Source organism: Canis lupus, chromosome X (genome assembly GCF_003254725.2).
Source record: "Canis lupus dingo isolate Sandy chromosome X, ASM325472v2, whole genome shotgun sequence".
NCBI classification, from domain to species: Eukaryota; Metazoa; Chordata; class Mammalia; order Carnivora; family Canidae; genus Canis; species Canis lupus.
Window position 1 is genome coordinate 45,252,602 of NC_064281.1, and position 25,808 is coordinate 45,278,409.

A 25,808-nucleotide genomic window follows, 5' to 3' on the forward strand; every position below is an offset into this window, starting at 1 on the left:
AATGTCACTTAGGAGGTAGTCTTGACCAAAACAAACCCCCAAACTTGAATTTAATCAAGTCTCTAGATCTGAGCTGTCCAATATAATAGCCATAAGCCCACACATGACTACTGATTTTTTAAAAATATTTTATGTAGTCATTCATTCATTCATTCATTCATTCATGAGAGACACACAGAGAGAGGCAGAGAGACATAGGCAGAGGGAGAAGCAGGCTCCCTGGGAGGAGCCTGATGTGGGACTTGGTCCCAGGACCTCGGGATCATGCCCTGAGCCGAAAGCAGACATCTGCTCAAGTGCTGAGCCACCCAGGTGGTGTCCCATGGCTACTGATTTTAATGATCATTGACTGATTTAAAAACTGATATTCAACTTAGTTACTAGAAAACTTTTATCTGAAACAAACTTGGTTATGTGGTTCTCTTTTTTTCAATTGTACAGTTTAAGATAGCTAAATACAAATCAAATCTAAATATAAATCAAATTTATCTGAGGAAAATATAGCATCCAAATTGAGATTGCTGGAAACATAAATAGATACTCTGTACTTTGAAGACTTAGTACAAAGAGACTGTCAAATATCTCATCAATAATTTTTATGCTGTTTACACATGGAAATTGTTTTGGAGTATACTGGATTAGGCAAAAATACAGTACCAAAATGAATTTTACTTTTTAATAGGTCATGTGGGTCATATTATATCTCTAACAGCACTGATCTAGCTACCCACTTAAAGGAACTATAGGGGATACAAGAACTATTTTTTTTTTTTTTTTGCTTTGTTCTGGGGGAACATAAAAAAATTATAGGATACAGGGGCACCTGGGTGGTTCAGCTGGTTGAGTGTCTGACTCTTGGTTTCAGTTCAGTTCATGGTCTCAGAGTCATAGAATCAAGCCCCACACTGTGGGCTCTGCACTCAGGGCCGAGTCTGCTTGTCTTCTCCCTTCCCGTCTGTCCCTCTTAGTGTTCAAGAGCATGCACATACTCTCTCTCTTAAATAAATAATCTTTAAAAAAAAATCATAGGATACAATCAACAAAGTACAGAATGCAGAAAATCCTCTAGGAGAAATGAGCCAATTTCTTCAAAAACAAAAAAATACTGCAAAGAAAAATATAAACTGATGGAAGGTCATCCTATCCCCCTTAACATCCTAAGACCCCTAGTGGCTATCTAAAACTATGGACAGTGCCAAATGCTACATATCATGTTTTTTCCTATACATATATGCCTACAATAAAGCTTAATTTATAAATTAGGCACCATAAAAGGTTAACAGCAATAATACAATAGGACAATTATAACAACTCTGTAATAAAAGTTACATGAATGGTCTCACTCTCACACTATCTTATTGTACTGTACTCACCCTTCTTGTGATGCGAGATGATAAAAAAAATGCCCACACGATGAGATGAAGTAAGGTGAATGACGTAGGCACTGTGACATAGCACTAGGTTACTATTGACCTTCTAACGATAGGTCAGGAGGATCATGTTTCCAGATTGCAGTTGACCGTGGGGAATGAAACCACGGAAAGGCATGCACAAGGCGGGGACTACTGTAGATTAAATGAGACTTAAGAGATATATCAGCCAATCACTCTATCAGTCACCTATCTATCTATGTCTGTCATCTTATTTGACTCTCAGTGCAAGCAAGCAAACTGTGTGTGTTCAGGACAATTCGGCAAATGTGAATACTAATCATAATACGAATAATAAGGAATTATTTTATAAAACTCCAATATTAAGGAATTATTGGGCTTTTTATATGATAATGATTCTAAATATTTTAAAGAATTATCTCTTTTAGAGATACATTCTGAAATATTTACAAATGAAATGGCATGATGTCCACAACTTGCAGCTGAACCCTGAATAAGGGGGTTGGGGTGTTCGCCCCTTACACAGCCCAAAATCCACTTATATACTAATTTATGACTCTCCAAAAAAACTTAATTACTAATAGCCTATTGTTGACTGGAAGCATTACCAATAACATAAACAGTGATTAACACATACTGTAAAGTAAGCTGGTGAAAAGAAAATGTTATTAAAATCTATTTAAAGTACTGTATTTATTGAAAGCAATCTATGTATAAGTGGACCGCACAGTTCACACTCATGTTGTTCAAGGGTTGACTGTATTTTTAAATAATACAAGGGTGAGAAGAGAGGAGGAAGAGGATGGGGTGCACATAAAATAAGTTTGGCCATGAGTTGATAACTGCTGAAACTGATGATGGCTACACGAGATAGCACTGTGCTATTTTACTTTTGTGTAATTTTCCATAATAAAAATCTAAAAATAAGAACAACAAAAATCAACTTGAAGTGGCTCCTATTGGACAAGGATGGGACCATATGAACATCAAAAAGAAAAATGACTCCAGTAGACAAACATCAAAGTACATTTAATATGTTAAATTCACAATACATACAAATGAAAAACTCACTGGTCACCTTCAACGGTTATAAGAGCAACCGCCTCATTCTGAAAGATGATAAATAAAGGAAAAGAATGAAGCATTTATCCTACCTTTCCTGTACTGGCTGTATTTCAAAGGAACTAAATGGTTGATATGAGACAATTCTTTTTAGAATTCCAATAAATAAATGGAGGAGGAATGGAAGAATTAGGAAATTACCATTTTGCAACCCTTAATAGACCTAGGCAATGATGATTAAGAGCTGCTAAAACTGAGGTGCCTGGGTGGCTGTCAGTTAAGTGTCAGGACTCTTGATTTTGGCTCAGGTCATGATCCCATGGTCCTGAGATGGAGCCCCACATAGGTCTCTGCACTTAGCGGGGAGTCTGCTTGGATTCTCTCTCTCCCTCTCCCTCTGCCCTTTCCCCCATGGGCGCAAGTATGCAGGCATGTGCTCTCTCTTTCTCAAATAAATAAATAAAAATCTTTCTTAAAAAAAAAAAAAAAGCTGCTAAAACCAACTTCTAAAAAGCTGACAGGGAACTTTATAAAAAACATGGGCTAACAACACCTGAACCTGATGATCATGATTATTTTTCTCTTAACTTTATATTATGTAAATTTTTAACATACACACAAAAATGTAGAGAATAATATAATGCACCTCCTATGTACCTATTACCAAGCTTCAAAAATCATCAACTCATGGCCAATACTCTGCTATCTATACCCAATTCCTCTTTATCTTCAATTATTCTAAGGCGAATCTCAGACACACGACTTCCACTTCACCTATAAATACTTCAGTATGTATCTCTAAAATGCTTTCTGAATCTCAGCACTATCGACATTTTGGGCCAGATGATTCACTGTTGTGAGGGCTGTCCTTTGTGCACTGTAAGATGTTTAGCAGCATCCCTTGCATCTACCTACTAGACACCGTCAGTAACCAATTATGAAAAGTGGGTGTCACAAGTGTCTCCAGACATTACCATATGTCCCCTGGGGAAGTAAAATCCACACACCATTGAGAACCACTGTTATAAAACATAAGGACACTTAAAAAAATTAAGCCATAATACCATCATCTCACCTAAAAATATATTTTTTCACCTAAAAATATTAACAGCAATTTCTGAACATGATAAATTATCTGGTCAGTGTTCAAATTATCCTGATTGTTTTATTTAAAAATTTTTTTACAGGATTTTCAAAGCAGGTTTCAAATAAGGTACACACATTGCAATTGGCCGGTCTATCTCTTAAGTCTCATTTAACCTATAAATTCCCCTTCTCTCTGCAATGGATTCAAGGAAATCCCACATATTCCAATTGGTTGATTTGTCTCTTATATGCCAATAAAAAAATCTGCCCCTCTGTTTATTTTCTTTCTTCTTGTTTATCCTTGGGAGGGACCAGGTCTATGGTTTCCCATAGTCCAGATTTAGAACTGCATCCCTGTGTTTTTATTTAACATGATTCTCTTGCACTAGTGTTTCATATAATTGGTGGATATAAAAGCTTGATCAGATCCTTGTTTTAGTTTTTGACGAGACTATTTCACAGGTAATGTCGAACACTGACCAAACTTATTACAAAGATAGAAATGACATTCAATGTCAACTGATGTGACGCAAAAGAAAGTTCACAAGTAGCACCACCTATGATATATATTCCTGCCAAAAATAAAAAAATGAACTACATCCAATCAAACCCTAGATTTAAGTACCAGTTTACAGGAAATACAGGGAATGGAAAAACACATTAAGTAACATCATAGGATATAATCAGCCAAATTCAGAATGTAGAAAATTGTACAGGACCAATGACCTAGTTTCTTCCATAAATAGGTAGAAAAAATAAAAAGGGATAAGAAAATGGTACAGACTAGAAGAGACCACTTTTAACATATGAACCTCACTTGAATCCTGATTTAAATACACAGACTGTGTTTTCTTTTTTTTAAAGGTATTTATGGGATATTCGTGCAAATCTAAACATTTACTGAAATTAGATGGTATTCCAATTAGTCTTAAAATTTTTTTGGTAGGATACTGTGGTTGCTTTTTAAAATGTCCTTTCTAAAGATATATGTTGAAGTAATTATGAATGAAATGTTACCTGGAATTTGATTTAAAATATGCCAACAGGGAAGGAAAGGGTATAAAAAACAAGATACCATATGTTGCTAATTGTTGAAGCTAGATGACGGGTACTGGGGTCCATTATATGATTCTATTTCCGTATATGTTTGAAATTTTCCACAATAAAGATTCCTTTAAAAAAAAATCAAGTCCCCCTGGCTATAGTGATGGATGGAAAAGCATGAGGAACTGTTTAGGAGGCTCCTGCAGTAGGCCATGTGAGAGGTGAAGTGGCCTATACCATAAAGACAGTTTGAAACCGAAAAAAAGCAGAATTCAATGGATATTTAGGAGGTAAAATGGATAGGGCTTGGTAATTCAATGAATATGCCACATGAGAGAGGGAAGTGAAGATGAGGCTCAGACTTCTGGTTTGAACCTGTGTCTGGCACCAAGGAGTGAAGGCAGGTTTGGGGAGGAAGGCTGGGGTTGCAGGTACCTGTGGAGCACAGCACACATGGCAGCTGAGGCCAGGGGACTAAAAGAGATACCCAGAATGAGAGAGATGAGAGAATGCCAAAAGTGAGAAGGAAAGAGTACCTAGGACAGATCACGGAGGAACATCTAAGGCCCATCTGTGTGCTATAAAGGAGCATGTCCTTCGTGTGTGCATCTGGGATGAATGCACGTGCATGGAAGGGGAAGAGTGGCAGCAGGCAGGGACCAGGGGTAACTGAGGGTGGTGGTGGGAGATGTGCCTGTGTCTGTGTGTGCATAGCTGGGGGAAGACCCTATATCACAACTCCCTTCCTTCCTCTCGCCAGCTTGCCCCTCTTTCCAGCCGTGGTCTCCACGATGGGGCCCCCAGGTGGGCTGACTCTCCCTCTGAACAGCTGGGAAGACGTGGCCACCCCCGTGGCAGATCCTCACCTTCAGATCTTCACACAGGTCACCGTAGTCAATCTCGATGAGGGCCTCTCGTGCATAGATGCTGGAAGTTCGCTGGGAACCACTCACTGAATCCTCCCCCTGAGAGCTACCCTGTAATGGTGAGGAGAGTTCAATGGAGCACGCTGGCTGTGAGAATGTCCTCTAAAGGGGGCACATGGGGGACGGAGGGCTCCTCTACAGCTTTCAAAGTCTTTGAGAAGCACCTTGCTAGAGAGAAACTATGGCAGAAGAGCAGTTCTGAAGTCACAAAGACCTCAGCTCAAAATTGGGCTCTGCCACTGACTAACAGTGTGATCCTGGGCAAGTCATGGTATCAGATCCTGACACCTGAATCCTGATTTAAACACACACACCCTCAACTGTAACAAGGCATACTGCCTGCCTGGCAGGGTTGTGTTTAGGATGAGGAGTAATTATGTCATGTTATCCTGGTGCCTGGCACATTTTTGGTGTTCAAAATATTTTTGCTGAATTAAACTGAAATGCATTTGGGAAGAGGGAGGGAGAAAGATACGTGGGGCCGAGATACATGCTCAGGTCCAAGACAGATATGTACACAAACCTTCTCTCAGTTAATGTTCCCACCAATCTTCACTTTCAGGACATAAAATGCTTTGGCTCCTCTATTGGCCAGTGTCCCTCCCTTTCCTATGACTAAGCCTTATCACCACTGCATTGCTAATGTCCCTTACCCAACCCTCTCCTGGCCAACCTCCCTCACTGCAGCTAGGCCATCATCTGTCAGGTCCCCTAGCTTCTGTCTTCCTTTGCTCTTGGCTAATGTCCCTCAATTGCCACTCTTAGCACTATCCAACACCTATCGGAGCTAACTTTTTTTTAGCTCAAGTCCCTAAGGTTACAGAATGATTTCATCTTCTCCTGCCTTCCCTCCCTCACCACCTACTGACATCCGGCATTACCCCCCACTCAACTTCCCTTTCACACCAAAGCTATTACCTTACCCCTACCTGCCTTCATAGCCTCATCCTGGCTTATCTCCCCTGCATCCCTCCTTAGTGTTCCCCATCACCCCTGCCCACCATCCTTTCCTCCCCTTCTCCCCATCCACTTTTATCCCCCACCTCTGGGTAACGTTGTCCACTGCCCACTCCTACAGCCTGCCCTGATACTCACCTCTTCCTGACTAATGTCATCCATAGTGCCCTTAGACAGTGGCAACTTGATGTCCTGCATCTTGCAGGCCTGCAGCAGGTTGTGGCGGTCACTGCGTTTCTGTTCCAGCTTGGTCTCAATGGCTGTCACCTCCTTCTGTAAATGGGTCATTTCCCTAAAAAGTCCAGATAAAGAGGTAAGATCCAAATCCAGCAGGCTGCCTGCTCTACCTAGTTCCCCCAACCCCAGGCCTGAACCCACTCACTTGTTGGCGCCCCCCAGTTTCTTACGAATCTCCTCCATCTCATGATTCTTGTCATTCACCTCCGACTTCTTGGCCAGGTGCTGATTCTTCAGGTCTTGCAGCTGGGCCATGGTCTCATCTATGATCTTCATGTGTCTTTGCTCCTCCTGGTCCCAGCAGGGGGAACAGGACAAGAAGTGAACGCTTTCCTCATCTCCTCTTGGGATCTTCTCCCCTTGCCCCAACCCTTTCCCCCAGGCAAAAGGAGCTTCCAGGTGTATCAAAGCCTCTCTTCAGGAAGCTCTGCTTTCACATACCACCATTACCCTTTAGGCATCTTCTTATCTTTTTTTTTAATTTGGTTGCCCTCCCCCACACACCCCAATACACAAATTGCCTAATGTAGAAAAGTTCAAAGTATTGAAACAGCATCAAGTAGGAGAAAAAAAAAATCACTCTTAATCCCATCAATTAATGTGTTAGCCTATTTCTTCCTAACACTACTTATAGATGGGTCTACAAAGTGGAGACTAGATTGTAATTAAAACCCTATATTCTAACATTAGAATATATTTGACCACCTTTTCCACATCAAAATTACTGTCACAGGCAATATAACATGAATTTTTCTTTTAAAAAAATCCACACAAACAATACTATTTATTTTCTATGAGTACACCTACATAAATGCACAACTATTTAAATGCCTGCAAGGTCTGGCAGAATACCCACTACGTGGGATTAGCTCCAGGGAGAGGAAAGGGAGTGGCACTGAGAGTGGTCAGTCAAGGGGATCGTAGTCTTACTTAACAGATCTGATTTTGAGATTTTAATTTGAGACAGTAAGCGAGCGAGCGAGCGAAAGAGAGCGAGAGCGCAGGGGCAGAGGGAGAGGGAGAAGCAGACTTCCCTGCTGAGTAGAAAGCCAGATGTGAGTCTTGACCCCTGTAACCGGGGATCACACCCCAAGCCGAAGGCAGATGCTTATCCAACTGAGCCACCTAGGCACCCTTAGATTTGATTGTTTAAACGAAGAAAGTTTGGTTTCCATTTTGATCTTCAAGTCACATAAAGGGAACCTATCTGCCACTTCCCAAACAGCCCATAAAAATAATATGCAGGCACAGACAATGCAGAAGCAAATATGGCATGCTAGTGATTGATGAATCTTGGTGACAGGTAGGTGGGAGTTCTTTGTAATAGTCTCATCACTTCTAAGTTTCAAATGATCCCAAAATAAAAAGTCAGTCATAGAAATATGATTCTGGATCACCTAGATGTCCACTTACTCCTACCTGATCTGCATTTGCATTTAAGATTCAGATGACACCAAAGAGGACTATTTTCATTATCAGGGTTTAATGAAAACACACATACACACACACACACCCCACCAACAACAAACATCGGCAAACATAAAAAGTCAAAATGGTATGTTTAAGCCAAGTGAGGAGGATCAAATTCTCTCTTTCTCTCACTCACTCACTCACTCACACACACACACACACACACACACACCCCACTACCAAACATCGGTAGACATAAAAAATCAAAATGGTATGTTTAAGCCAAGTGAGGAGGATCAAATCACCTCAGGAGGGGATGCTGTGAGAGGAACAAATGTTTCACAGGAATTTAAAGAGAAGGAATGTGGGAAAAGTAAATCGTCAGACAATACCCAGCGACTCAGGCATGCTCGACTCGAACTGAGCCGGGGCAGTTAGCAGCACAGGTGCAATGTGAAAAGGGATTCGGTTTCAGCAAAACACCATCACCTGTTGTACTAAATTAATGTGATTAATTATACAAATTAATTTGTAAGTTCTGGCTTTTTCGTGAAGTGCTCTAAGTATGCATGTCTGTATATATTTAACATCAAGGATTTTTTAAGTCAACACTAAAGATCTTAGCTATTTAAATGGAGTCCGTATATTACTAAAATTTGAAGACTAAACTATGCAAATGCATGTATGAATATAGCATAATTTGCTAAACTTTTAATTCCCAGAGGACACTGTAGAGTTTTCAATATGGAACTATAAATGTTTGTAATAAACATCAACCTCTGTGCACAAAGCTGTGCCAGCATTTTGGATTTCCTCAGGTATTACTAAGTGGGGATAAGTATATTCCAAAGATTCTTGATGGATGGTGCCATATGGCAAAAGAATGCTGGTCTTCTGCACCGTGGCCAGTATTAATCATTTGGCTTCTTTTTTGGGGGGGGGGGGGGGGGGCTTTTTTTTTAAGATCTTGGGTAATGTGATAGGAAGCAAATTACATCTGATTGTTGCTTTCATTTGCATTTCTTTGACTTCTAATAAGGCTAAATTATGTGTATATGTTTCCAGGCTATTTGAATCATCTTGAACCATTTGTGCTTCTTACTCGTTCTTTTTTTTTTTTTCCCTATTTAGGTCTTGGTGTTTTCTTATTTCAACAGGGCTTTATAAATTATGGATATTACCCTTCTATCATATCTCTTCCAAGTTTTCCTCCCAGTTTTTAGTATGTCTTTTCTTGCTCTCCTTCCTTACCTTCTTGAGCTTTTCTATCTCATTTTCATCCTTTTTCACTGTCTGCTCCCACATGTGTACTTTATCCTGGTCTTCTTTCAGTTGGTTCTTTTCAAAATCCAACTGGATGCCCAAGCGAGTCTTCTGATTCTCAAATTCCAAACTGCAGGGAGAAAGGAGAACTAGCTCCAGGACACAGGGACTACTGGATTTCAATTACCTCTCAGGTCATCCCTCATATCCACATAAAACTGTTCCCTGAAGTTGGAGAACTAAGTCCCTCAGCCTAGCCTGTGGATATGGCACAAGGCAGGGGAGATCCAGCCAAACTCCACTAATCCCCCTTTATACACTAGAAGACTCCAGAGCCCTCCCAAGTTCCGCGGAGGCACAAAAAGGTCCACCTGAACCCACTAGCTATAATTCTTACTTATTAAGTTTCTGTGTACTTGACATAATTACCTCCAATCCTCTAATTAATAGCTCCACAAGTAAGCATTATTATCCTAATTTTACAAATGAGGAAATAAGGGCCAAGAGGTAAAAGACCTTACTTAAGGCCACACAGCTAGTAAATGGCACATGTGAGCTTCGAAACCAGGTCTAACACCAAAACCCAGGCTCCTTTTCCTAAGGCACCACCGCAATATAATGTGGTAGGAAAACAGGTCTGGCTTCCAAACTCTGCCCTTTACTAGTAGTATAACTTCAGGCAAGTCAGTTATACTCTCCATGCCTCTCTTTATGTATAAAATGCAAATAATGATAGTACTTACTTCAGAGTTATTAGGAGATTTTTTTAATGAATTAATATGCATCAAGTCCTTAGAAGCATGTTGGACACACAGTAAATACTTAATAAAATTTTTAAAAAAGATTTTATTAATTGGGGATCCCTGGGTGGCTCAGCAGTTTAGCGCCAGCCTTCGGCCCAGGGCATGATCCTGGAGTCCTGGAATCGAGTACATCAGGCTCCCTGCATGGAGCCTGCTTCTCCCTCTGCCTGTGTCTCTGCCTCTTTCTCTCTCTGTCTCTCTCTCATATCCACAAAAATCCATAAATCTCAAATAAGATTTATTCATGCTAAGAGCCGGACATAGGACTCTTTCCTGGGACTCCGGGATCACGCCCCAAGCCAAAGGCAGATGCTTAACTGCTGAGCCACCCAGGCGTCCCAAAACTTAATAAATTTTTATCATCAGTATTGATAGGAATACTGGCTGCATTCAGCTCATATTTGCTCACAGACTTTGGCTCTTTCCAACTACCCCCCCCCCCCGCAACACACACACACACACACACACACACACCTTCCCATAACCTTCAAGGAACATGTAGAAAATACTATATTCCTGCCATTGCCCTGCCCCCTGTCTCTTCAGAAACTCAGAGTATGTAACCAGCAGCCAGATATTAGCAGGTCAGGCAGGGCTAATTTCCAACCGCCTCCCCACTCCCCCCATATGGTGTGACAGATGCTGCCAGATGTCACACTAGCAGCTTAAACCTATTAGTCACTATAATCCAAATGGAATGTAATTAACTCTATAATTTTGAGCTATGCAATTTTAAGCCCAATCTCCTAAGCATGACTCACAAAGCCCTCTGTGATCTGGCCCCTGCTGACCTGTCCACCACTCCCACCTTCTTCCTGACCCCATTTTTATGCTCCAGACATTCAAAACTACTTAGTTTCCAGTACAAGGCACACTCTCTCACACCTCTGAGCATGCTGTTCTCACTGCCTGGAACTTCCTTCTATCTGCTGCCCAGCTGGCTAAGTCCTACTCACTCTATAAGCATCTATTTCGTCACTCCTTGTCCTGTAAAAGCTTTCCTGACAGTTGTGAGCAGGTTCTTCATTTCTATTACACTTTTCTGGGTTTTCTCTCTTTTCTGGTGCAGTTAATTATATCCTACAGTTCATAAACATGTTGATGTTCGCTGTCTATGCAAGACCCGTGTCTCCTTTGGCTCAATCCATCCCTGACTTCCACTACCATTATCTTCCCTACGGTGAGCATGCATTCCAAAGTGATGTATGTGTATACAAACATACATATATAGCCTTAAAAATGCATATTCTTGGGAAATATCCTGGTTTTCATATTTACACAAATGCATGTTATTAATTTATCCATGTTACTGCCTATAAATCCAGTCCTTGCTATACAGGATTGCATAGTCTGTATATTCATAACACTTAACTTGTATTTCCCCCAAGTGATGGCTGTTTACATTGCCACCAATGTCCTACACCACAAATGATGCCGAGATACACAACCCTCAATGTGTTTCTTTGTGACCCTGTGGCAAGACTCTCTCTCTCTCATATATATTCAGGAGTGGCTTTGCTGTGTCATAGAGCTTATGTAGACTTATTTTCACCAAATACTGCTAGACTGTTTTAATTTGCATTTCTGATTAAGAACAAGACTGAACATCAATTTGTAGTTATTAGACACACGCATGCTTCTCTTTCTATGAAATGCTAACTACATCCTTTGTCCTTTTCTCTACTGGGTCTCTCTTTTTTTTTTTAAGATTTTATTTATTTATTCACGAGAGACAGAGAGAGAGAGGCAGAGACACAGGCAGAGGGAGAAGCAGGCTCCACGCAGGAAGCCTGACATGGGACTTGATCCCAGGTCTCCAGGATCACACCCTGGGCTGAAGGTGGCGCTAAACCGCTTAGCCACCCAGGCTGCCAGGGTCTCTTGTTTTTACTGTTCCTCTTGATTTGCAGTTCTTGGAACATTTCTTCTGTATTTTCTATGTACCTCAAGTACAGCATCAATGGCACTGTTCTGAAATTGTTGATCTAATTGCTTCCCCAATTATTTCATAACTCCTTGAGGTCAGGGACAGGTCAGGACGATTCATTCTATATCCCTTGAGCCTGGCTTAGGGTTAGGAGGGCAATGAAATGTTTATTTATATGGGCCATGAGCTACATGAACTGCAGACTGGGCCCAGGGGGTGACCTCTTTCAGAGACTGTGTCATGTTCGTCTTATCCCCGATCCCCTCACCAATAACTACCACAGGACCACTTGGTACAACAGAGGCACTCAAGGAAAGTTTGTTAAATGAGCAAATAAACTAAAGAGAAGAGAAGAGAAACCGTTTTGTTTTGCTCTTACTACTCTTCCAATCTAGAACTTCATTCTTCCCCAACCCCTCCTCATTGCCTATCAAGAAATGACAGTAATAAAAGCTAGCATTTAGTATTCTTAGTAGGCGCTAAGTATTATACTAAATACTTTAGAAGGATTAGTTCATCTGACGTGCCCAATAATGCCATGAGATAGGCATTGATATTAACCCACTTTACAGATAATGAAACTGGGGCTGAGAGCAAGAGACAGAGAGAGAGAGAGAGAGAGAGAGAGAGAGAGAGAGAGAGAGGTTGAGTCACTGCCCAAGATAAAAAGTTGTGGAGCTAGGATTCTAACCCAGGTAAACCATATTTAAAGCTGGCCCTCTTGGGATGCCCGGGTGGCTCAGTGGTTGAGCATCTGCCTTTGGCTTAGGGCGTGATCCCAGGATCCAGGGATCAAGTCCCACATGGGGCTCCCTGTGGGGAGCCTGCTTCTCCCTATGCCTATGTCTCTGCCCCTCTGTGTCTCTTATGAATAAATAAATAAAATCTTTAAAAATAAAGCTGGTCCTCTTAACCACGAGACTATGCCACACTGCCTCCCTGACATCCCTGTTCTTTAAAGCTGACCTACAACAAACACCCATCATTCTAAGAGCTCCTTCCTGTCTTATGATAGCATGCGATTTCTCAGGATATCTGGGCTGGGGGTTCGAGGGCACCCTCATGTCCTCTTGGACCCACACTTTCACCTACCGCTTCTTGGCAATTTCGTTCTGCCGCTTCACCTTCTCTTCCTCAAACTCCCGGATGTTGCGCACACCAATCTCCCGACAAAACTCTTCAAACACCTCATCTTCTACCTGAGGGGAAAAGCGAGGAAGGGCAAAAGCCCCCTGGGTCAGAGTGCTGCTTCCAGCCCCAGTCACACTCCACTGCACACATTGGCATGGCTTGTCCCCTACCAACCTGGTTCATTTTCTCCTTCAAGTCTTTCATTTCCCTCTCTCGGCTCTGGATGATCCTCTTGATATCATTAATGCGAGGCCCAAAGTTGGCTAGCTCACTCTCCAGTTTGGATTTTTCCTGCAGGAAACAGGGTTGAGAGGGGAAAAAAAAAAAAAAAAAGAGACCAGGCTCTTTGAAGGAAAAGAGCTATCAAGAACACACTGGCCCCTGGACAGGAAGGGCTAGCTCTCCACAGGCTGGGAGAACTTGGCTTAGAACTGCCCAGTAAGGGTCCCATCATCTCCCGCGTGAACTGTCACACAGCTTCCTTCCCAGCCTCCAGTCAGCTAGCTTCAATCCGTGGGGCTGGGAACATGGCAAACATCATCAATTACAGGTCCACACTCCCTTATCCATAATCCTCAGAATTCAGACTTTTTGATTTTAGAAAAAGGTAAAAGGATATTTATACTACATTTTACATAATGCCCCCAGGTTGGTCTCGGGAAGCACCCCACGATCAAACACATTAACACATCTAGGAGAGTACGTCCACCCACAGAGACCGAAATGCCAGTATTTCAATTCACTTTCCAAAGCAGCTCAAATATCTGTTGAATGAATGATGCTAATAATAGCATCTTAAAATTTACTGGGCACTTACTGGGTGCAAGAAGTCAGTCTAAGTAGTTTACGTGTATGAGTTTATTCAATTTTTGTAAGAATGGTATAAAGCAGGTGGTAATTCTAACTCCCACTTTACAAACAGATGAAAACCTGATGCTGACAGGTTAAGTAAGTTGCCTCCTGTCATACAGAGCCGAAATCTAAAACTCTGGCTGTCTGAGCTGCTAGGCTTGGTTCCCTAAAGCATGCTGGGAGGAGGGAAATGAGAGGAGTTCCCACCCCAGAGAAACCTCAGCCAGGAATGTGAGGGTGGCCTTTGGAGGACAGGGTTGAAGGCCAAGCCCCACCTGTAGATTCAGGGCTAGATGTCGTGTCTTGGTCTGTTCCAGGTCACTCTGTGAGTACTTGAGCCGCATCTGCAGTCCGTGGGCCTGAGACTGCACCTGACGTAGCTCTGCTTCCTTCCGCTTTGCCTTCATCTGTTCCTGAAATAGACAAGAGAGAAGGGGTAGGGCATAAGAAACGGACTGGCCAGCCTGGTAGTTTAGGACTCCAACCCCTAGGGATGTTACAGCCTGTGACTTACTTTCAGCTCCTCTGTCAACCGCTCCTTCTTCTCTTTCAACTTATCTACTGCTTTCTCATCCCATCGCCGAGCCTTGGCCTTCAAATCACTGGCCCCACCAGAGATCACCCCTGACTTCTGGAACAAGGTCCCATCCAGTGCCACTGTCTACACACAGTAGAGAGAAGAGATGAGGAGAGGGGGGAAAAGATGAATAAAAGAATCTCCAATACTAATGGGGACAAGGAATCTCCAGCTCCAACATGGACAAGGGAATCCATACCTTGTGACGCTGGTGGCCTCCAAAGGCAATGCGACGAGCATCTTCCACATTGTCACAGACAAGGGCATTGCCACAAGCATACTGCAGGGCCTTTTTGATGTGGGGTGGCTCATAGCGAATCACATCAATCACCAGCTTGGCCCCCTTCAGTTCCCGGAGCTTCTCATCTGTAGGTTTCACCTGTGGGAATAAACTCAGTAAGTGGTAGAACATGGAGGGCTAGGAGGGACCCTCTCACACTGCCCTGACCCCATCCCCACCAGCCTCACCTCCAGGTAGTCAAGAGGCAAGAAGGTCTCAGGCTCCCCACGCTGTTCCTTGATGTACTGAATGCAGTCCCGACCTGTCTTCTCAGAGTCCACGATAATGGCATCCATGTTCTTTCCCAAAACTTTGGTTACAGCAATCTGGTACTTCTTTTGTGTAGGCTGACAGAGGTCAATGAGGCGGCCATACTGAGGAAAGTGGAAGAGCAAATTGAAGCATGAGGCTTTTGGGAACTGGCTCAATTCCTAGCTTAGAAAGAGGAAGACCAAAATCTGTGTGAAGAACACAGCTTCCATGCCATGGAGGAAAAGCCTACTCTGGCCCCAAAACAACAATCACTTCATTCATGCCTAAATCACAAAAGCATCTTTCTGAACCTCATTTTTACCATTTCACAGAGCACTGCTACCCCAGGCACTATATCAGATACCTTACATACGTTACCTCAAATTCTTACAAGCACCCAGCAAAATACATCTTTTTCTAATTCACACCCCCCATGCTCCCCTAAACTAATTGTGCTTCCCTAAGAACTATCAGATAGGGATCCCTGGGTGGCGCAGCGGTTTGGCGCCTGCCTTTGGCCCAGGGCGCGATCCTGGAGGCCTGGGATCGAATCCCACATCGGGCTCCCGGTGCATGGAGCCTGCTTCTCCCTCTGCCTGTGTCTCTGCCTCTCTCTCTCTCTCTCTCTCTGTGACTGTCATAAATAAAAAAAATAAAAAATAAAAATAAAATAAAGTGTGGTGATCTTTAAAAAAAAAAAAAAAAAAGAACTATCAGATAAAGAGGAAGATTTTCAAGGGCAAGGAATGAGCCTAATTCATCCTTATGAATTCCCCAGCAGTGTCTAGAGGAGAGATCAGGAACTATTTATGGAAACAAATTAAGTTGAACTCAGGGATGGAATTACAGCAACAGATAATATTCAGGGAATCTAGGAACTCAGGATTTGGTTCAAGAGGCCAAGCCTAAGATGTATCTATATGCAAATTAATAGGTTGAATAGTTTGGTACATGCCAAGGGAGATCATATAGAAGCCTACAGAGTTACTTCCTAGGAGACTAATCCCTATCCATGGCCCCTACCCTTTGGAAAGGCCTCTCCTGTCTCCCTGTCTTCCACAGAGGAATGAACAAAGCAAGACAGAACCTTCAGGAAGATGCAAGCGGTGTGATGAAAACATGAGGTCATAAGTCAGAACAAGTTGGGTTTAAACTGTAATCCTTCCATTTACAAGCTGTGCTGTTTTGGCAAGTCATTTAACCTCTCTGAGCCTGTTCCCCCAGCTTTAAATAAGGGATTAGCAATCTTGTCCTCAAAGGGCTGCTGGGAAAATTATCTGACTTTGAGTGGGAGAGTAGGTGCTCAGGAAAGGAGCTCCCTTTCCATTCTTACCACAGAGCCAGGGTACAGGCGCTTGATGCTTTCCATAATCTCTGCCTTTCGCTGTTGGCGGCTGCTCTCCTGGCGGTCAATACGGGCATCCCCCAGCTGTTCCATCACCTGGTTCAGCTCTTTGTTGATCTCATCAATACGCCGCTTGGCCATCTCCACCTCCTCTGTCAGCTCCCCCTCTAACTTCTTCTGCTCCTCTAGGGACTGCCTACAAAGTGAGGGAATACAGGGGTTACTCTGGCTGATGAGAAAATATTCCTGGCAGAGGGACTCACAAGGACAGACAGGGTTCACAAGAACAGGCCTGGAAAAGGAAAGGCTGCAGAGCCACATACTTGCTAGTGGTGATGTATTCCTCTAGTTTCTCAATCCGTTTCTGATTCTCTTCAATCTCCCGCAGCTTTTGCTTGATCTTAGCCTGGAAGAAAGACAAATATACATCATCACCAGGGGCTGAGCAAGTTATCTCTAATAAGACTATGGGGCCTAGAGTTATAGACTTATCTATAAGCAGCTTATAACCACTATGTTCCCATTCATTCAAGAGCCCAACAGTCCAGGACAATCTGTCACTAATGGGGAAGACCCACCAAAAAGCAGACACACAAGTGTTCAGCGTGGCACCACTAACTGATGGGCCTCCCAGAGCCCTGAGACCCTCTCATGGTGTTCTTCCTAGCCCAGGCTACCTTCCTCACCAATCAGGAAGGCTCAAACCAATGCAAAATAGAGCTTTCCAGGCCTTTCTGCCCTGTTTTCTCATCTGTAAAATATAGGCAACCTCCACTTCATAGGACACATATTAAGTGCTTAACACAGTACCGCTATTAATATTAATGCCCACCATCTTCTTTTAGATCTTTAAAGAAAGAGCTTAGTAGAATACCTGGAACACTGTAGGCTTTTCTTGGAGTACTATGACAACTATTATTATTATTATTATTTTATTAGTATTGTTATTAGGAAGGCGGTAAGCAAGGTATACTTGATAAGACTGTGGCTTCAGAGCTAGACTGCCCAGGTTCATATCCTGGTTCTGCCACTTCGTAACAATGTGACCTTAGACAAATTAATTCACATCTGCACTACTGTTTCCTCATTTAGAAAATGAATTAAATGAGTGGATATATATAAAATACAGTGCCTAGCACATAGTAAGTGTTCATTAGTCGTTAGCTATTGTCATCACTGTTAAGACTATCACTTCTTCTCAGTCCAGTATCTCTCATCTTAAAACACATGCCCACCTCTGTCTCTACTTTCTTCCGCTCTTCCAAATCCAGCCGGTCCTGGTCAGCTTTCTGATCCCGATTGAACTTCTCTAGCTCCTGGGCCAAGGTAGCCGCTCTCTTGCTGGCTTCTTCTTTCAACCGATGGTATTTCTTCACCTACATTACGAACAACCAACCGAATCAGTCTCTGTCAGCACAGCAATCCTCCACTCCAGCCCCAACCCTCCCAGAGCTTACTTGATTCTCCTCCAAGGTCAAGTCTCTGCCCTGACTCTGACTCTCCTCTTCCATCCGTTCCTCAAACTCCTGCCGGGCTTTCTCTACTGACAGCATCTCCTTTTCCAGCTCATCCATATCACCTTTACGCTTCTTGTAATGCTTCTGAGCATTCTGTAGGGACTTTTTGGCTGCTTCCAGCTTCTTGATTTTGTGGGAGGTATTCTCCTTGGCTTTGATATACTGAGGCCGCTTCTGGTTCAGCTCTGAGTCCTTCTCCCTTTTGCCAGTGCGGAGGGGAGTAAATTGGTTAGCAGTGTGGGAGAAGGGAGGGTTCCCTGGCTTTATACCCAAAGGGAGGCCTGAGGCCCCCAGTCAGCCTCAGGGAATTGCCTAAAGAACAAGGGCCTGACGCTGCACAGATCTTCAGAAAAGGGGCAATCTGACTACCCTCTGGAAGTGATGGCTTCAGCCTGACATCCCGGCCACTCCATAAGGTAAAACTACCACTCCTACCTCGGCCCTAGCTGGGCCAGGCCCCTCAGGAACAACTCCCAAGAACGCCCTGTGTTTAGTTGCCCCCATCTGATCTAACCGTTTCAAATTCCTGTCCTTTAAACTTCTAGCTCCATTTTTCCTCTTCCAGGAAGGCATTCCCAGCCACTCTAGTAGCTGGGCCTCTCCCATCACTTCCTCTCACTTGCCAAGGTCACCACCCCTTTCAAGTCCTCTCTTTTATGAGTAGCCATCTACCCAGTCTGAGTACTTAAATGCTCTTTTTGTCTAAAAACGCAAGTCAAGAAATGTGCTTGGTTCTGGCCAAAGCAAGTCAAGAGGAAGACAAACTAGTGCAAGCACTGGACTCTAGGCTCAGAGGAGCCCTAGGAAACAGCATAGTCTCTTGGTTTCCCACAGGTTGCAGGCCCAGGCCTGCCTCTTACTTGATCTCCTTCTCAATCTGCTGCTGCTCCCGCATCATTTTGCCCAGCTCCTTCTTCTTCTCCTTCAGCTCATCCTCTACCTTGTCCATTCGCTTCTTGTCCTTCTCGATCTCCTTGTTCTTAGAGGCCAGTTCCTTATTGAGTTTCTCAATTTCCACTTCGTTGTGATAAAGCTTAAAGAGCTGCAGCTGCACCTGAGCTCGCACCACCTCATCCTTCAGGCGCTGGTAGCGGTCAGCCTGTGCAGACAGGGACACGGAAGCAGGGGTACGTCACTAAGGCACTAGCTCCATCCTGGCCCCTCAGAGCCCAGTAGCAGCCTGGCCACCTACCTCTTCTTTCTCCTGTTTGGCTTCCTTGCGTTCAGCCGCGATGTTTTTTTTGCGATGGTAATTAAACTGTGTGTCCTCTTCAGCCTTTACCATTTCCTTCTTTCGCTTGTCATATTCCTGGGCCAACTCCCCAGAGCGACTGATCTCTTCAAATAGAGCTGTCCTCTCTTTGGGGTTCTTCATGGCAATAGATTCTACAGCACCCTAGTAAAGGTCAAAACATTCTCCCCACTTAGAGCTTAGCCATCCCAGTTCCCTCTACCCATTTCCACTCAATCAAGGTTACTGACCCTCTCCCTGCACTAGGTGCTACATTTCACACTGGGCTTTAAGGGCACATTCCTGCCTCTTGAGGTGCACAGGAACCAAAAGGGACAGAAGCAAAGACAACACTGTGTGTTACATGCAGTGACAGAAGTAGCACAGAAAAAGGACTAAATGAAGCTTGCGAGTGGGAGACTGGTAGGGGTTTCTATCCAGGAAAGCTTCCCAAAGGTGAGTGACATCTATGCTGAGTTTGAAAAATGGGGAAGAAAGTTAAGAGAGAAGGTTATTTCATGTAAAGGACAATTAATATGCAAAGGCCCTCAGGCCAAAGGAAGCAGGTGAATTGTGGGACCTATAATGGTTTAATTGGGCTGGAATGCAGGTTGGAAGGGAAAACTACTGGCAGATGAGGGGCTAGCGAGGTGGGCAAGAACCAAAGGGCATAAGTTTGAGTTTATGCTAAAGCAATGGTTCTCAAACTTTAGCAGGCATAATAACCTGGAAAGCTTGGTAAAATACCCAGTGCTGGGCCCCACCACATGTTCTCTATGTCCATAGGTCCGGGATGGAACCAGAGAATGTGCAATTCTAACATGTCCCCAAGTTGATGCTGATCCAGAGACTACAATTTGAGAACCACCATCATGAGGCAATGACAAATCATTGAAATGCTTTAAGAAGAAAAAGGAAAGAAACAGATCTGTGCCCTCCTAAGATGAACCTAGCCTAAGGGATGAACTAGAAGGATCCAGACTGGAGTCAGTAAGCCCAGTGAGGAAGCTACTACATTAGTTCAGGGGAGAGATGAAGCTCAAGATGGAGCAGGCCCATTGAGGATGGGCAAACAGCAGATAGCCAGTAACTGTCAAAAATGCTCACCTGGAAGACGAGGAAGTTACGAGCTTTGATGAGAATGCCCAACTTCTCTAATTCCTCACTGTACTCATGTAGCTGGACCACTTTGTTGTTGATCTTGTACTCAGAGGAACCCCCTACAAGACAGAGAAGGAGTTGGCTGAAGGTCAGATCTCCCTCTTATCCCAGCCAACTAGTCTAGTAACCTCCCAGGACCCAAGGGGAGCCTTCTGGCCAGCCTCACCCACCAACAATGACACGAGCAAAGGTGCGGTCCTCAGCACCCTCCTCAGAGTAGACCATGCTGACAAAGGCCCGGTTGGCAGCTGGCTTGCCCACAGGTGCTCCGTGGATCAGGTCCCTCAAGGTCTTTACTCGCAGGTTGCTGGTTTTCTCACCCAACACAAAGCTGATTGCATCCATGAGATTTGACTTACCTAAGGGAGTAGGGGGCAAAGCAAAGGAGGAGAAGGAAGTCAGGAAATACTGCTCCACCCTCACTAAAGCCTTGGTTCAAAAGCTTAGAAAAACAGTCCCCATGCAGTTATTACCTAAAGCAAGACTAGAACCCCATCTAAGGAAAGGGCATATTCACATAATGGATTGTTCTACAACCTTTAATGACATGAGGAAATGCCCACAATAGAAGAAATAAGCAGATATAAAACTCAACATAGTATCATCGCAACCAAGTTTAAAAGTAAAAAAGAAAACAAAACAAAAGAAGAGCTGAGGGAAGGTAATAATGGGGAGTTGCTGTTTATTGAGTACAATTTCAATTTTGCAGGATGAAAAAGTTCAAATCAGTTGTACAATGTAAAGATACTTAACACAACTGAACTGTACACTCAAAAATTTGTTAAGATGGCAAATTTTGCTATGTATATTTTACTATAATTTTTTAAAAGGCATATTGCTAGGGACACCAGGGTAGATGAGTTGGTTGGGCGTCTGACTCTTGATTTTAGCTTGGGTCGTGATCTTGGGGTTATGGAATCAAGCCCCACATAGGGGTCCCCACTCAGCACATCATCTGCTTAAGATTCTCTCCTTCTGCCCCTTCCACCCTACACACACAATCATGGTGCTCTCTCTCTCAAAAAAGGGGCATATTCTTATTGTGATATAATAGGACCCATAGAGCATCATGTATGAAGTATCTTGCCAAAAATATTTAACCTGAATCTAAACAAATTTCCAGTTTACAGCAGCAGTTATAGGAACATAGTAAATGACACCATGAGGAAACCCTAAGAGAATGTAGGATGCTCTTCAAGACAACTAGCCTGATCGTTTCAAAAAGTCGATGTCTGGTGTGCCTGGGTGGCTCAGTTAAGCATCTGATTCTTGATTTCCGCTCAGGTTATGATCTCAGGGTCCTGAGATGAGCCCCATGTCTCAGGCAGGGCTTCCTGCTCAGCAGGAGTCCACTTCTCTCCCTCTGCCCTCCCCTACCCCCCACCCCACCCCCACACGCTCACACTCGCTCTCTCAAATAAATCTTTAAAAAAAAAAATTCAATGTCTAAAAAGAAAGGTTTGGAGAACCACTCCAGAAAGCGATTATTGAGAAACAACCAAAGGCAGTATACGAACTTTGACTGGATTCCGGATTCCCTTCAAAAAACCCAAAAGACGTTTTGGGGAACAATTAGGGAAGCTTGAATAAAAACTAGATAATTGATAACAAGGAAATTAATTTTCCCAGACATGATCATGATCTACTGGTGATACAAGAGAATGATGATTGTAGGAGTCAAATGTTGAATCCCTAGAGGTGAAATATAATTAAGTCTGTAACTTACTTTCAAATGATTAAGCAAAAACACACATGTGGGTCTGAATATTTTCAAGTAAAAACTTGAGGAGGGGCAAAGGCATAGGAATAAATCTGAAAATGTAAACAGTGTAACCAGTGGTCACTTCCCAAATGGAAAATAGGTAATAGGTCAGGGAAGGCAGTCTTACTATTTATCCTTTGGGATTTTTTTTTTTTTTTTGTATTTTATATTGTGTGCACGTATCAGCTATTCAAATAAATAAGATTTTTAACATTAAGAGTGGTTATCTTTTCAATAGTGGAGTCACAATTGTTAATTTCTTCATTTTAACCTCAGGGAAAAATTTTTTTAATTAAGACTGGGGTTAGGGGAGTACTGGAGGACAGCTTAATCTCTATAAATCGCTATAAATTCTATCTCAAGATTCTCCCCTAATATGTTATATGACCTCGAACTGAGGACATGATTTCCCACACCTTTTTACCCAGCTATAAAAATGGCAGCCCCATTCCTTCCACAGAAGCAATACAAGGCAGTGATTAAGAGCATGGGTTCTAGGAGTGCCTGGGCTCATTCAGTAGAGCACTGGACTCTTGATTTAGGCTCAGGGTGTGATCTGGGGTCATGAGATCAAGACCCATGTCAGGATCCATGCTCAGTGTGGAGTCCGCTTGTCCCTCTCCCTCTGCGCCCCACCCCCATGCTTGCTCTCTCAAATATGTAAATGAAATCTTAAAAAAACAACAAAAAAAGCTCAGGTTCTAGTCCAATAGATCAGGTTCTTAGTTTCACTAATTCTTAGCTGACCTTCCATTCCCTCACCTGGAAAATCTAAAAAACCATAACGGATAGGCAAAACCTTTTAAATAATGCTTGGCACATAGTTCTCTATTGAAGTGGCAGAAGCATAGGCTTTGAAGCATGACAGGCACAGGTTCTGATCCTGGCTCTGAGAATCAATTAGTGTGCAAGTGATCACAACTGTGCTTCAGTCTTCCCATCTATAAAACCAAGATATCTCCCTGATAGGGTCACTTTGAGAATTTAAATGTAAAAGGCTCCAATAAATAAAGTATTTGACACACAGTGGTACTCAATAAATGGCAGTTCTCTCCTAACACAGGTCTGGACTCTTAGCTCCGGCTCCCGTATCAGAGCAGGACTAGCACACCATGCAGACCAGGAGTCAGACTTTTAGGCATTCACTTCCAAACTTTGGGCTTCTCCCATGCTCTCCAGGGAATGTCTCAGAACCAAAGCCCTCCCTACTAGCAATCATTCACTATTGCAAACATTTATAGTAAGAATGTCTCAGAACCAAAGCCCTCCCTACTAGCAATCATTCACTATTGCAAACATTTTTATAACATGCATTATGAGCTAAACACGGATAAAATGTTTTAAGGAATGTCTTCTTTGGGGGCACTCATAAACCAGTGATTAAGGTACAAAAACACATCCCATGAATACCAAGACAGAAGAAAATAAACATTAACACATGCCAAGTGTCTATTGCGTTCCAGAGAAAAAGAGTAATTCACTGAGAGGACCCAAGGAATGGCTTGTGGAGGTGAGCATTGAAGAACTAGGGGGTGGGGGAGGGGTCCAAACCAAAGGTCTTTTTTGAACAGCTACCCACACTGAGAGGAGTGAATGCTAAGAGGTGGATTCTGGCTCTTTCCAAAGGAAAATCCTAAGAAACTGGAGTGGAACCCCAAGCATCAGCCCCTCTAGGCCACTGGTTCTGAAGCGAGGTTGGAGGAAGCAGGGAGTGATTTGCCCCACCTCTCAGGGGACATTGGCAATGTCTGGAGACATTTTTGGTTGTCACACCTGGGGACTGGGGAGCTACCACCTAGTTTGTAAAAGACAAGGATGCCACTAAACATCCTACAATGTACAGGAAGAAACCCATAGCAAAGAGTTATCTTAGAAACGTCAACAGTGGCGCTGTTGAAAAAACTTGCTCTACAAAGAGCACCAAAAACAGGCAAAACTCCAGGGAAGGTTCATGAGTTTGAGCTATGTCATAAGGATAGCCCCTCATTTTAGGAAATGATTTAGCTAGAACATCTCTAGGGCGGAGGAACACAGCAGGATTCCAGATTGCTTGTGGGGGTAGATGGGAGGAATCCATAGTGTATCATTTACTTTTTTTTTTTTTTTTTAAGTAGGCTCCATGCCCAGCATGGAGCCCAACAGGGGTCTTGAACTCACGACCCTGAGATAAAGACCTGGGCTGAGATCAAGAGTCCCAAACACTTAACCAACTGAGCCACCCAAGCTCTCAATAGTTTATCATTTAGAGATGAGGAGTCAAGCTATGAAAGACCTGACCACCTTTCCCCTCCTCCAGTTTTGGTGAGATATAACTGACATATAACACTGTATTAGTTTCAGGTATACAACATAATGATTCCATATTTATATATATGAAGCAATGATTATCACAGTAAGTTAACATCCATCACCTCACAATTTTTCCCTTGTGATGAGAACTTTTAAAATCTATTCTCGCAGAAACTTTCAAATATATAATACAGTATCTACTAACCACTCTTTCTAAAGACACCACTCAACTCACTGTATTCCATCAACTTAATTTCCTGTCTAGCATTCATCACAGTAAAAAATTGTATTATTTTCTCCTTTATTATTGTCTTTCCATTGCAAGTCCCCTGAGAGCAAGGCTTACTCTATTCTCCGCTGTTTCTATAGCACCTTGAATAACTACTTATAAAACAATAAGCATTCAATAAATTTAGCGAGCAAATGAGTTCTTTAAAGGGTTTCAGTGATAGCAAAGGGGGGGATTTCGAAGCATTCCCATCTCTGAGATGGGGGTGGAGGACGGACGTCCCAAGCACTCCCGCGGGAGACAGGAGGGCTGAGTCAGAAATTCAAAAGTGCCGCCTTGGGAGGAGAGTGAAAAAAAAGGAGGAATTGGAGCATACCAAAGTGAGGCGGGAGGGGACGCTGGGCAGAAAGAGAAGTGTACTGCTGGGGACCGGAGGCTTTGGGAGGGCTACCAGCGGTCCCGCGCTTTCCGGAGAGTTCAAACAAGGCAGAGGAAGTGGCCGGATGCAGCAAGTCCGCGGGTAACTGCGCGGCCCGCAGCTGGCGGACAACTCCGGACGCGCCACTTTTGGCGGGAGGGGGCAGTGGGCGGGGTAACGTACAGATCGGCCCGTACCACTCGCTCCCGGGCGGGGGCCGCGCAGAGAGCAGGCAAGTGACACTTGGGGAAGAGGTTGGAGTCAGAGCACACGAGCGGGGAAAGCGGGTTCGACCCGCACCCGCTCAGGAGGGAAAAAAACCTGTAAGGGTTCGCGACATTTCAGGTCGCACGGGTTGGGTTGTACTACTCTGCTGCCGGATTAGGGGGTCCAGGCCGGGACGTGCGCAGGGCCGCAGCCCCGTTTATTTCTCACCAGAGCCATTGGGTCCAATGATGGCGGTGAACCTCTGAAACGGTCCGATAATCTGCCGACCCTTGTACGACTTAAAGTTCTCGATCTCAATCAGTTTCAGGAAACCCATGACGGCGGCGGCGCCGGCGGCTGTACAAAAGGCCGCGCCGTACACCCGGGAACTGGGATAGCCCGCGCGGGAAACACCGCAGTGCAGGCCGGGCGTAGGACAAACCTCGCGAGA

General features: G+C 43.6%; 1 protein-coding gene across 6 annotated transcripts in view; it reads right to left on the reverse strand.

Annotated features, from left to right (window-relative positions):
• SMC1A (structural maintenance of chromosomes 1A) overlaps positions 1-25,807 on the reverse strand; it is a 48,804-nt gene extending 22,997 nt beyond the window's left edge. For all 6 annotated transcript variants that reach the window (XR_007409263.1, XR_007409262.1, XR_007409261.1 and 3 more), the window contains exons 1-19: positions 25,586-25,807; positions 20,623-20,811; positions 20,399-20,511; positions 19,253-19,456; positions 18,921-19,159; positions 18,001-18,259; positions 17,779-17,919; positions 16,867-16,949; positions 16,532-16,739; positions 15,135-15,320; positions 14,866-15,045; positions 14,604-14,750; positions 14,365-14,502; positions 13,412-13,528; positions 13,199-13,305; positions 9,365-9,506; positions 6,849-6,994; positions 6,605-6,758; positions 5,450-5,560 (exon numbers count right to left, since the gene is read on the reverse strand). Coding sequence is in view for 3 of the 6 variants with exons in the window: in XM_035711673.2 (XP_035567566.1) it covers positions 5,450-5,560; positions 6,605-6,758; positions 6,849-6,994; positions 9,365-9,506; positions 13,199-13,305; positions 13,412-13,528; positions 14,365-14,502; positions 14,604-14,750; positions 14,866-15,045; positions 15,135-15,320; positions 16,532-16,739; positions 16,867-16,949; positions 17,779-17,919; positions 18,001-18,259; positions 18,921-19,159; positions 19,253-19,456; positions 20,399-20,511; positions 20,623-20,811; positions 25,586-25,694 (2,973 nt within the window). In the remaining 3 variants the exon portion in view is untranslated. The remainder of the gene's footprint in view (positions 1-5,449; positions 5,561-6,604; positions 6,759-6,848; positions 6,995-9,364; positions 9,507-13,198; positions 13,306-13,411; positions 13,529-14,364; positions 14,503-14,603; positions 14,751-14,865; positions 15,046-15,134; positions 15,321-16,531; positions 16,740-16,866; positions 16,950-17,778; positions 17,920-18,000; positions 18,260-18,920; positions 19,160-19,252; positions 19,457-20,398; positions 20,512-20,622; positions 20,812-25,585) is intronic.
• Between the last annotated feature and the right edge of the window lies 1 nt (position 25,808).